Source organism: Pseudoliparis swirei, chromosome 6 (assembly GCF_029220125.1).
Source record: "Pseudoliparis swirei isolate HS2019 ecotype Mariana Trench chromosome 6, NWPU_hadal_v1, whole genome shotgun sequence".
Lineage (NCBI taxonomy): Eukaryota > Metazoa > Chordata > Actinopteri > Perciformes > Liparidae > Pseudoliparis > Pseudoliparis swirei.
The window spans coordinates 5,245,273-5,257,484 of record NC_079393.1 but is presented as its reverse complement, the minus strand read 5'-3'; the positions used below and the strand labels follow the sequence as shown (position 1 = coordinate 5,257,484).

General features: G+C 48.8%; 1 protein-coding gene and 1 long non-coding RNA gene across 2 annotated transcripts in view; one reads left to right on the top strand and one right to left on the bottom strand.

Annotated features, from left to right (window-relative positions):
* LOC130194874 (unconventional myosin-IXAa-like) overlaps positions 1–12,212 on the top strand; it is a 118,197-nt gene that overhangs the window by 95,335 nt on the left and 10,650 nt on the right. Inside the window, 15 exon segments of the mRNA XM_056416083.1 lie at positions 136–216; positions 332–442; positions 997–1,119; positions 1,239–1,388; positions 2,697–3,013; positions 3,955–4,986; positions 5,279–5,363; positions 6,043–6,258; positions 7,628–7,725; positions 8,440–8,546; positions 8,676–8,920; positions 9,611–9,727; positions 9,830–10,018; positions 11,259–11,306; positions 11,372–11,483. Coding sequence (XP_056272058.1) covers positions 136–216; positions 332–442; positions 997–1,119; positions 1,239–1,388; positions 2,697–3,013; positions 3,955–4,986; positions 5,279–5,363; positions 6,043–6,258; positions 7,628–7,725; positions 8,440–8,546; positions 8,676–8,920; positions 9,611–9,727; positions 9,830–10,018; positions 11,259–11,306; positions 11,372–11,483 — 3,031 coding nt within the window.
* The window catches only part of LOC130194876 (uncharacterized), a 4,881-nt gene continuing 3,973 nt past the window's right edge, over positions 11,305–12,212 (bottom strand). The window contains exon 2 of the long non-coding RNA XR_008831991.1: positions 11,305–11,475. This is a non-coding gene — a long non-coding RNA (uncharacterized LOC130194876). The remainder of the gene's footprint in view (positions 11,476–12,212) is intronic.

Sequence of the window (12,212 nt, the reverse complement as noted above, 5' to 3'; positions counted from 1 at the left end):
TACTCAAGTAAAGTACAAGTACCTCAGTAAATGTACTCGGCTGCATTTCTCTGGTCATTGAATAAGGATGTGAAGTCACCGGTGTGTGTGTGTGTGTGTGTGTGTCTGTGTGTGTGTGTGTGTGTGTGTGTGCAGGCGTCCCTCAACAAGCTGATGGAGACTCTCGATCAGTCGGAGCCGTACTTTGTCAAATGTTTCCGCTCCAACGCCGAGAAGGTAAATGTAACTCTCTGCCTCAGAGGAGTCACAAACGTTTCTCTTCTCCACGAACGAAGGCTGATTCCAGCTCTCTTTCTCTCTCTCTTTCTCTCTTTCTCTTTCTCTCTGCCAGCTGCCGCTGCGCTTCAACGACGGCCTGGTGCTCCGGCAGCTCAGGTACACGGGCATGCTGGAGACCGTCCGCATCCGCCAATCAGGATACAGCATCAAGTACACCTTCCAGGTAACTCACCTGCTGCCCTCTGACCTGAAGTCTGTAGCTTCTTCACTTCCATGATTTAAAGATCATGGTGTGTGTGTGTGTGTGTGTGTGTGTGTGTGTGTGTGTGTGTGTGTGTGTGTGTGTGTGTGTGTGTGTGTGTGTGTGTGTGTGTGTGTGTGTGTGTGTGTGTGTGTGTGTGTGTGTGTGTGTGTGTGTGTGTGTGTGTGTGTGTGTGTGTGTGTGTGGTCCACTTCAAGCATGTTTATGGTCGCTTATCTTTTCTCCTTTTTGTAGCCGTCTGTTTTTCCGAGTGTAATCCTTCTGTACTTTTCTCCTTGGCCCCGTGTGTAGAAGTACACACAGAAGTACACTCAGAAGTACACACAGAAGTACACAAAGAACCCGATTGTGATGATAATCTGACTTTTTACTGCCGAATGTGAAAATGCACCGTCAGCAATCGGCTAGAAACACAGTCGTAGTTTTATTTGAAATTGAAGAGCAGAAGTTTAGTAACTTTGTATAGTTCACGCCGTGGTCCCGCTCCTCGTGTCTGAAGCTGCGTTGCGTTGCAGGACTTTGTGCGTCACTTCCACGTTCTGCTGCCTCGGGGCACGAGCCCCACCAAGTCGGGCATCCGGGAGTTCTTCAGGCGGATCCACCTGCTGCCCGCCGGGTACCAAGTGGGCAACACGATGGTACGGCTCCCCGGGAAAACACTTCATCTGTCGGGGTGGACCGTTCCATTCTGTTGGCCTGCAGACTGTTGATTAAAAATGCCTCTCCCCTCCCCCCCCCCCCCCTCCTCCTCCTCCAGGTGTTCCTGCGGGAGGCGGAGCGCCAGCGGCTGCAGACGCTCCTCCACCAGGAGGTCCTGCGGCGGATCGTCACGCTGCAGCGGCGCTTCAGGGCCGTGCTGGAGAGGAAGCGCTTCGTCGACATGAGGCGAGCGTCCTCCGTCCTCCAGGTGAGAGCTTCAGGTGACGTCTCAGGCTCTGATTGGCTGAGGCTGCGTTTACTCCCCGGTCCTCTAAAGATAGTCAGATTACAGATGATGCTCATTCCTCTTATTACTCGTGTTACCGTTGCTCTGCTCTGTTTGTCTCCTCGAGGGATTTCCATTCTAAAAAAAGAGCTTTCTACCCATAAAGGAACACACTGGTGCATGACACCTTAGTAAATAAATAAAAAAGATATTCTAGACTAACTTGAAATCCAAATCCTCCTGTTTAACTTCTCGCACTGCTGTTGAGACTAAAACAATATACTAGAATATGGCTCCAGCATGTTTCTAATAAATTGCATTATATGTACGTTGCATTTGTTTATGGACGATGTTTAGAAATTATCTTTTTGTCTTCCCCTTTTGGCTGATAAAGCAATATTTGACCATCGACCATGTAAGCGTACATTTCCATTTACATCCTCATCTTTAAAGCGAGGCCAAGAACCAAAAAAACAATATCTGGCAATTCCAGCTAGATTTAAAGGGCGTGGCAGTCAGGCACTGTGTTGATTCATTTAATTTCAATTAAATTTGAGCAGATACAAACAAATATTTTTGTAAAATAAACGTCCGTCATCTCAAACGTTGAACGTTTACGGTTGTTCTTTCTGTCCATGAGCCCACAGTCCAAAAGGTTTGGCCTCACAGAGCCACCCTGTTATCTCTCTGAGGAGAGAGAGAGAGAGAGCGAAGGAGGGAGGGAGGGAGAGAATGTAAGAAAGCAAACATTGGAAGAAACTCACGGAGGAAAAAAACACTCTGACTGTTTTTTCTGGAAGATTCCAGAGAGTCCGAATCTCTTGTCGGACGGAAAAGAAAACAAACGGGAGCCGATGAAACATTCCCTCTGAACTGCTCTCGGAGCTCTGATAATGTCGGTTTCGAGACGGACAATTTGCCGTCTGAAATTTCAAATGCACTATACTTTGTAATTAGGAGAAGAAGAAAAAATCCATAAATTGAGGCATTCCACATTTACAATCTAACATTTAATGCATTTCTGAATCAGACGAAAAATGAAAAACTAAAATATACAATTTCACAAACTTCCTTTACTTATTTGTGTCTTCCTTAAAGTAGCTTTCAAGGTAACGCAGCAGGACTTTAGTTGTCTTAGAGGTCCATGAGGGAGGATAACACATTTATAAACTATAAAAGAACATAACAAATCCCAAAATCTTCAAGTGGCTAAAAAAAGAGGCATTTTTTTGGGACAAATCTGTCGTTAAAGAAAAGCCATATTGAGTCTGGATTTCCATCTCCCTGCAGCGATGGTGGCGGCGCTGCCTCCTCCGGCAGCCCTCCGCGGACTCGGAAGAGGAAGAGGAGGAGGAGGAGGAGGCGGCGGCGGTGTGCCTGCAGGCGGCGTGGAGGAGCTACCGGGAGCGCAGGAGGTTCCTGCGGCGGCGGGACGCGGCCGTCGTCCTCCAGAGGAGCTGGAGGAGCCGCTGGCGGCGCCGGTGGGCGGCGGCCGTCACGGTCCAGGCGGCGTGGAGAGGATTCCGGGAGAGGAGGCGCTACTGGCGGACGCACGGGGCCGTGACGCGGCTCCAGGCGATGGCCAGGGGACACCTGGCGCGACTCAGGTGAACGAACGTCACCTGCAGCAGCGTCGGTTCAGACAGATGTCACAAAACACTGGGTCAGGACACATTTGAGCCACATGAGGGCGCTGCACGCCGGTTTTATTCTGGTGGTTGCAGCCAACTTCTAATAGAGGCTGGATGAGATGAAACGAAGCCTGTGAACCTGAAGGCTTTTATTTGGTCTCTTTTATAGAGCATTTCACATGACACAAAACATAATGATATTTATCAAATGTACATCTCTTCACATTGGCAGATTGGAAATCTTCTTCTTCTTTTTTTAAGAATGGGTCCCAAGAAATCAAGTTTGGCAAACACCTGGTAGAAATGTGCATAGGACGATCAGAGAGGGTCAGAAACCTTCATCAGGCATCAAAAACCTTTGACAATATGGATAAAATAATTTCAAAAACAGGTGTAGAGTTAGAATTAAAGGAAATTCTCCCTATTTTCATCTTTACTTTCCGAGATTTGCTGGTTGCAGGAACGAGGAGGATCTCGTAAAACACCGTAGTCGACATCTTCTTGCTGCAGGAAACATTGAGTTTAACTATAAAGGGGATTTTAAAAGCAGCTATAATCAATGATTTTAGATTAGATAGAGCTCACAAATACCTGTGTGTGTGTGTGGAAGGAGTCACCTGAGACTTCATCACCTGATTCTGCAGTTCACAGTTTTTGGTTCTCGGCCTCATAGCGTCGAGTCAGCGGTTTTCTGTGAAAAAGCTATAATTAAAAAAAACAGTGCGTTTAGCATTTAGAAACTTCCAGAAACACGACATAATAAATGCTGTCACACCGTATTGTGATGTTCAGATACGTGTATATGTCATCTATTATTATGTAATATTTTATTATTGTGGCCAAAAGAAATAGCCCCAAAAAATCTATAAAATCTTCAATGGAGACGGCTCCACTTATTCACCGCTCATGTCTTTTAGGTTCCGGGAGGTGGCGCCGAGTCCAGCGCCGGCGGCGGGTGCAGGAACCTCGGAGGACGTCCCCTCCCCGGGACAGGAAGCTCACGTCCGGGACGTCTCCGTCGAACTGTCCGAAGACTCCAAGTCCGCTCCGTTGGATTCTTCGGAGGCGGAGAAAGAGGACGACTCCGAGCGGAGCCGGAGCGCAGACGAGCCGAGCCACAAGAACCGGTCCAAGCGGGAGAGCCGGCGCATGCGGGAGCTGGAGCAGGCCCAGTTCAGCCTGGAGCTCCTCAAGGTCCGAGCCACCGGCGTCCAAGAGGACTCGCCGCCCCGTCAGCCCGAAGACCCTCGCGGGGGCTCTCCGGCGAGTCGCGGTAGTCTTGAGCTGCTCGGCGTGGAGGACATGGAGACGGACGGCTGCGGGGGCCCCGGCGCCCCTCGGGATCAGGATCGGCCCCCGGCGCCGGACGTCCGTTCGAACCGCGGCGAGAAGCCGGCCGCGGTGCCGCCGAGGGCGACGTTTTATTTCGCCTCGGACCAAAGTCCGGTCCACGAGCCGGCGGCGAAGTCCCACAGAGAGAGACGAGAGTCCACGACCCGTCGGCCCGTGGTGGTGCTGATCAGCATGCAGAAGGAGAGCCCCGTGGAGGAGGGGCCGCCGCTGGGGGCCCAGACCCCAGAAGGAGCTCCTCAAGCGGCGGCGGTTCCCGGTTCCCACGTGACCCCGGCTGAGGAGCGGCCGCGTGGGATTCTCGCCCGGGCGGAGAGCGACGCATCCGGGGCGGCGGGTCCAGAACCGGGGCCCTGCTCCTCGGAGGTGGACATCCAGATCGTCCCGGAGCCGAAGTCCGACGTCGCTCCCGCCGTCCTCCCCGGTCGGCAGGAGAGGAAGGCGGTCCGGCCCCAACCGGAGGCTCCCGGTCCGGTCCTGGACACGAAGCCACCGAAGGCCCAGAAGAAGAGCTCGGCCCAGACGGTCATCGTGAACATGGTGGAGAAACCGGCCAACGCCGTGTTCTCCCCACCCAGACGCAAGCTGCCCTTCTCCAAGTACGTGGGCCGGTTAAACCATCTGAAAGTACACCAAACCATCTCAAAATACACCAAACCATCTGAAAGTACACCAAATACATACAATTACAAGAAAATACTTCTCTAATCAAACATTTTCTCAGTAAATCCAGGAACAGATATTTGTGTGTGTGTGTGTGTTGTAAAGATCAGAAGCCCTCTGTTTTTAGCCGGTGAACATTCATTTGAATAAAGTTTCCTTTATTTAAGAAGTTTTACTTTGTGTAGATTTTGTCTTTTTCTCAAATCCTGAACGTTTCTTGTGCTGCAGGTCCGATAAAGATCTGGTGAACCAGGAGAGATCTCTGGCCATGTTCAGAGACGACTCCAAATGTGTCGGCTCCAGAAACCGAGAGGTAGGACACACACACACACACACACACACACACACACACACACAGACTTATGTGCGTCGTTGGATTCTCATATAATGGTCTACAGGTACATTTCTCATTGTAAAAAAACCCAAAATATATTTTGTATCTGTATATATTAACAGCTCTGATACATACTGTAAACATATTGAAACATCGTGAATCAGAATCACTTTAATTACCGCGTATGTTCACCAATACCAGGACGTGTGTGTGTGTGTGTGTGTGTGTGTGTGTGTGTGTGTGTGTGTGTGTGTGTGTGTGTGTCCTCATAGCCACTAAAGCTGATATTGAACTTATTTAACGTGTTTCTCGCTTAAAAATATACATAAAAACAAACAAACGTGTCCAAACAACCCATTTATTAAAGACGATAAAGAATCAGATTCTGTAGAGCTGTTGGATATAAAAATAAACCTGTAGAGAAGGAAAGATCAAACTGTGCAGGCGTTTGAGCGGCCTCGAAAAAACATTTATAAATATATATAAATAAGTGCCATAAACATAGTTTTCATGTATCCACGGATTTATTTATTACTGTTGTTTAATCCAGAATCTGTTGCTACCTTTTTGTCACGTGTGCAAAGAATTTACCACAAAAAAAGAGTAAACAAAGTCACACACACACACACACACCTGACCTCCTGTGGTTGCCGGGCAGCAGGTGGGCCGCCCCGTCCCCAAAAAGAAAGCGCGCATGTCCCGGACGCGCTCCGACTTCCTGACCCGCTGTAACTCTGAGGGCGCCACGCAGTCGGACGACGACGACGACGAGTTCTACGTCCCCGCCGCCCGCCCGCCGCCCCCCCCCTCCTCCTCCTCCCCGCCTCCCCCCAGCACCCAGCAGGGGGCCGGCTGTCACAGCGACTCCGAGATGGTAAAGAGACCCGGGTCTCCGCTGGTCTCCGGACCTCCGTGGGGGGAAAGGGGGCGGAGCCTCTAACACTGCTAACCCCTCACCGCCGGAGGCCTCGCACCTTTCATCTCACTCAAGAGCACGTCTCTCTCTCTCCCTCTCTCCCTCTCTCTCTCTCACTCTCTCTTCCGCCCTCCCTCTCTCACTCCCGCCGCTCTCTCTCTTCCCTCAGCTCCCTCTCTCTCTCACTCTCTTCCTCGCTCCCTCTCCCCCCTCTCTCTCTTCCCTCATCTCTCTCTCCCACTCTTCCCCGATCTCTCACTCTCCCTACCTCTCTCACTCTCTCTTCCTCCCTCTCTCTCCCTCTCTCTCTCTCTCTCACTCTCTCTTCCTCCCTCCCTCTCTCACTCTCTCTCTCTCACTCTCTCCTCCCTCACTAACTCACTCTCACTCTCTCTTCCTCCCTCCCTCTCTCACTCTCCCACCGCTCTCTCTCTTTCCTCAGCTCCCTCTCTCACTCTCTCCCTCCCTCACTAACTCACTCTCACTCTCTCTTCCTCCCTCCCTCTCTCACTCTCCCGCCGCTCTCTCTCTTCCCTCAGCTCCCTCTCCCTCTCTCTCTCACTCTCTTCCTCCCTCCCTCTCCCCCCTCTCTCTCTTCCCTCATCTCTCTCTCCCACTCTTCCCCGATCTCTCACTCTCCCTACCTCTCTCCCTCTCCCTCTTTTCCCCCATCTCTCTTCCTCTCTCCCTCTTAATCTCTCTCCCTCTCCCCCCTCTCTCTATATCTCTCACCCTCCCTCTCTCCCTTTCCCTCTCTTTCTCTCTCTCTCAGTGGATACTTCAAAAAAAAAAATTATCTTCATACTGTAAAATAAAAACGAGCCACCTGATGGATCGGCCGTCAGAACCGATGCCGACTCGTTGGCGGTCCGGACCGACCGGAGCCCTCCTCTCCTCCTCCCCTCCTCCCCTCCCCCCCCCCCCCCGTGTCTCGGCCTCTCCCGAGAGCACGCCGTGCCTCCTCGCCGCCTCGCGTCGCTCTGCTCGCCGTGTGCTGCATGCCGAGTCGTCCGGAGGAACTCCTCCTCACTAACAAACCGGCGTGTATTTCCTCCGCATGAGCTCTGCTTCCCTCTCGACGTCGCCGAGTTCACTCGCTCAGCAGAATTATTACATCGGCATCACTAGAACCCGAAGAAGAAGTAATCCAGCTCGACGTGTTCACTATTTACATGATGTACAGATATGTACTGCACACTGGACTCTAGTGTGTATCGATGTATTATGACATAACGTGTATATGAAGGAACCGGCTGGGGCCCGTCTCCTGAACTCAGTGGTTCTAGTTCCTGTTGTCTCACCCGGGTTCTGGTCCTCTGCTCTGCAGCCGTCTCACAAAGACCAGAAGAAGATCCACAAGACCATGTCGTCCGGAGACCTGGGCAAGGTGGAGGTCCTCCGGAAGACCTCCGGTCAGGATGGAAGGTGAGGGGGGGGGGGACCCCAGAGTCTCTAATCCCACTGAACATCCTCCTCGAAGGTCAGAGGTCACATGTGTTGGGGCGGGTCGACCTTCTAACCCCTGGCTCCACCCCCAAAGTGTCCGATTTTTACGGAAGAGAACTTTGTCTGGAGACATGTGGACATTATTCAGGATGTTTAACTAAAGACCCCGGCTGACACCTGAAGGTTTATTTAATAATATTCGGGGCACACGGATGCATTTCATGGGGCGCATCAGAATCAGAACCTTTTATTGCCATTTATGTTTTCACAGATGAGGAATGTGTCGTGACAACAACATTAAAAACAATCAACACAGTGCGAGAATTAAGAATATAAATATAAGATGGGGTGCACAGGCGGGCAGGTTTCAGAAGTTTAACCCGTGTAACGATACAGTTAAGACATGTTTATTGTTTTATTTGTGTGTGTTTTCTTGAATTAATTCATTTCCTGTACCTTATTAGTGTGTTTTTTAAATACTTCTTGTTCTTGTTCTTCTTGTTCTTGTTCTTCTTCTTCTTGTTCTTCTTCTTCTTCTTCTTCTTCTTCTTCTTCTTCTTCTTCTTCTTCTTCACCTGTTGGTCGAGGCACAGATGGCGAATAAAAAACCGATACAGATAGAGTTGAGACGATAGATTTTTGATTTGTGTGTTTTCTTGAATTAATTCATTAAATCTGAGTCGTGTGACTCAGCAGGATGAGGGGAAGGATGCGATTCTGGAGTAAGACGAAGCCCGGCGAGAAGAAGCTGTCGAGAGAGAAGCAGGCTGGTGGCGGCGGCGAAGCCCGAGAGACGCACGGTAACGTTTAATCCAACGTGCACGCACGTTATGGTTTTGGTCGTCAGAGGTCACGACGAATAGCGGAGAGAAAAAAAAGGTGTAAAATAAGTATTTTTTGTCGTAATCCGCCTCCCTCCGTCCTCCCAGGAGGCCCTTCTTCGTCTTCTTCTCCTCCTCCTCCTCCCCGGGTCCCAGACCCGGAGGCGGCTCCGCCGTCCGGCGGCGTCCGCAAAAGCAAAGAGAACAAGGAGCCGTCTCCCAAGATGAGGCGGCGCCGCAGCGTGAAGATCGGCAGCTTCGCCCTGGAGCCGGTCCAGTGGCAGAACGACGCGCTGCACATCCTCAGCTCGGCCCACGACTACCGCAGCATGAACGACTTCCTCATGAAGAAGGTGCGGGGGGGGGGGGTATTTTATTTTATTTAGTATAAACAATTTGTCTGTGAAGTTTTCCAGTGCTCACTGCAACACGACCGAGGTCAATGTGATCGTGTTGGGGGTAGAGGGAGAGAGAGGGAGAGATGGGGGAGAGAGGGAGGGAGATGGGGGAGAGAGGTATGAAAGGGAGAGAGGGAGGGAGATGGGGGAAGAGGGAGAGGTATGGAGAGGGGGAGAGAGAGAGGGGGAGATGGGGGAGAGGGAGAGTGAGTGAGAGGGAGGGAGATGGGGGAAGAGGGAGAGGTATGGAGAGGGGGAGAGAGAGAGGGGGAGAGAGGGAGAGAGGTGTGGAGAGGGAGAGAGGGAGATGGGGAGAGAGAGAGTTAGCGAGGGAGAGAGAGAGAGTTAGCAAGAGAGAAAGAGAGAGAGTTAGCGAGGGAGAGGGAGGGAGAGAGAGAGAGTTAGCAAGAGAGAAAGAGAGAGAGAGAGAGTTAGCGAGAGAGAGAGACGTGAATGAGCTAAAATGGCCTCAGAAGATATATTTAAACCCTATTTTGAAGTGTAATAACTCTTAGAAGGAAACCTTTAAATATCTCAGCTGCTTTCTGCTGTTTTCATTCATCTTGTTTTCGTTCATCTTGTTTTCGTTCATCTGGTTTCATCTTGTTTTCTCCCCGTTGACCCTGAACGCTTCTCTGCCTCCAGATCGCCGAGCTGGAGTCGGAGGACGGCAAGAAGGACACGATGGTGGACGTGGTCTTCAAGAAGTCTCTGAGGGAGTTCAGGGTCAACATCTTCAACTCCTACTCCACCGCGCTGGCCGTGAGTCCTCGGTGGCCGCCGCCCCATCTCGGGATGTTTTCTGGGCGGATTAATTAATCTCATCTTCACCTCCTTTTCCCTTTGCTTCTGAAAACCCGCCAGATGGACGACGGGAAGAGCATCCGCTACAAGGACCTGTACGCGCTGTTCGAGCACATCCTGGAGAAGACCATGCGCCTGGAGCAGCGCGACTGGCGCGAGTCGCCCGTGAAGGTGTGGGTGAACACCTTCAAGGTGTTCCTGGACGAGTTCATGACCGAGTACAAGCCCATGGAGGGCACCATCGGCAGGGTGAGGAGGGGGGGGATATGGTCATCCCAAAGTACGGGTGCATTTATTATCAAGTGTGGGGGGACATTTGGGATCCTTACCTAGAAAAGGTAAGTTTTTAGCTTAATTGTTTAAGGAAGAATATAATTTACTTTTGGGATTCTTACCATCTGCCACGGGAATACAAGTAAAACTTAAAAATGACCGAAAAATATGGAAATTCCAAAGTACGGGTGCATTTATCATCAAATGGCGGGGAAATTTTGGTTTCTTACCCCATAAAAGAGAGAAAAATTGTAAGTGGATGGAAAGTTAAAGTTTATACCTTAATTTTTTAAGGAGGAATATAATTGACTTTTTGGATTCTTACCGCCTGCCTCGGGAATAAAAATTAAATTATAAAATGGCAGAAAATACATGATAATCCAAAATGTCCGGGTGCATTTATTATAAAATGCGTGGGGACGTTTTGGTTCCTTACCTAGAAAAGAAGAGGAAAATAGTTTTAAATTGGATGTAAAGTTTAAGTTTTTACCTTAATTGTTTAAGGAGGAATATCATTTAATTTGTGGATTCTTACCATCTGCCACGGGAATAAAAAAATAAAAATTAAATGACAGAAAATACATGATAATCCCAAATTACGGCAAAAGAGAGACCAAAGCAAAACCCAGAAAAAGAGAGACCAGAGGAAAATACATTTAAAGAGGATGTTTAAGGAATGGAATTTACTTTTAATATAAAAATAAAATTATAAAATGACAGAAAGTACATGATAATCCCAAATTCCGGGTGCATTTATTATACAAATGCAGATGAAAATTCCTCCTGATCATTTCCCCAAGAGATGTGCAGCCATTTTGTTCCTTACTAAGGTTTTTACCTTAATTGTTTCAGGAAGAATATAAATGACTTTTGGGATTCTTATCACCTTCCACAGGAATAAAATACAATTATAAAATGACAGAAAATACATTATAATCCCAAATTACGGGTGCATTTATTATACACATTCCTCCTGATCATTTCCCCAAGAGATGTGCGGTCCATTGTCTACCCAGCAAAATATAGACCAAAGATTTTACCTTCATTGTTTAAGGAGGAATATAATTGACTTTTGGGATTTTTACCGATGATAAAATGATAAGACGACAACTAAAGTTATCACTTCTTTACGTGTTCTCTTAAGAAAAATGCACTAAAAAAATTTGTTGTTGGGTACAAATAATGAAGATAATAAGAAATATTGTTTTTCTTTCAGGCTCCGAAACGCGAGCGCAAGAAGTCGAGGAAGAAGGAAACTGACATTGTGAGTTTTAATAGTTTATTCATAATGAAATTGATCCGAGCCGAGCTGACCGGGTCCTCCTGCAGGTGGAGGAGCACAACGGACACATCTTCAAGTCCACCCAGTACAGCATCCCCACCTACTGCGAGTACTGCTCCTCCCTCATCTGGATGATGGACCGCGCCTGCGTCTGCAAACGTGAGGACGAACAAACACACAAACACACACACACACACACAGTGTGTTCCATTGAGAGGCGTCTCTGTGTTCCTGTCTCTCCTCTGTGGTGACACACACGAGGATCATTGATCTTTAAGGTCAAGCTACTCGACCTTATACTTCATAAATATTGGCAAAAAGGTAGAAACAGGACAAAAAGGTGAAGCGCTTATTAATATTAATATGAAGGTTACAGAACATCTGTTTCACCTTCAGAGCTACGAACTACAATCAATAGATGAGTGAGGAGATCCAACATGAACTCAATAATATTAGTATTTACCTTATTTTTATGAAATATTTATTGACAGAGTAACTCTCTCTGTCTCTGTCTCTCTCTCTCTCTCACACACACAGCAGTTCCTAATGCTCTCCTAACTCACAGGCACTGACGCCATGTGTGTGGTTTTGATTTCCACCCACGCAGCACATTACACCCCCTCCCACTCTTTACACACACATACACACACACACATACACATACACACACACACATACACACACACATACACACACGACCTGAGTGAAAATGATTCGATTAGATCTCATAAGTACATCTTCTATCTAGTTCCAAGCTCTCGGTGAGCAGCAGACATCACTTTCAAACTCTCTGCCGCCTCGACTTTACCTGTCTGTCTGTCTGTCTGTCTGTCTGACTGTCTGTCTGTCTGTCTGACCGCCTGTCTGTCTGTCTGACTGTCTGACTCT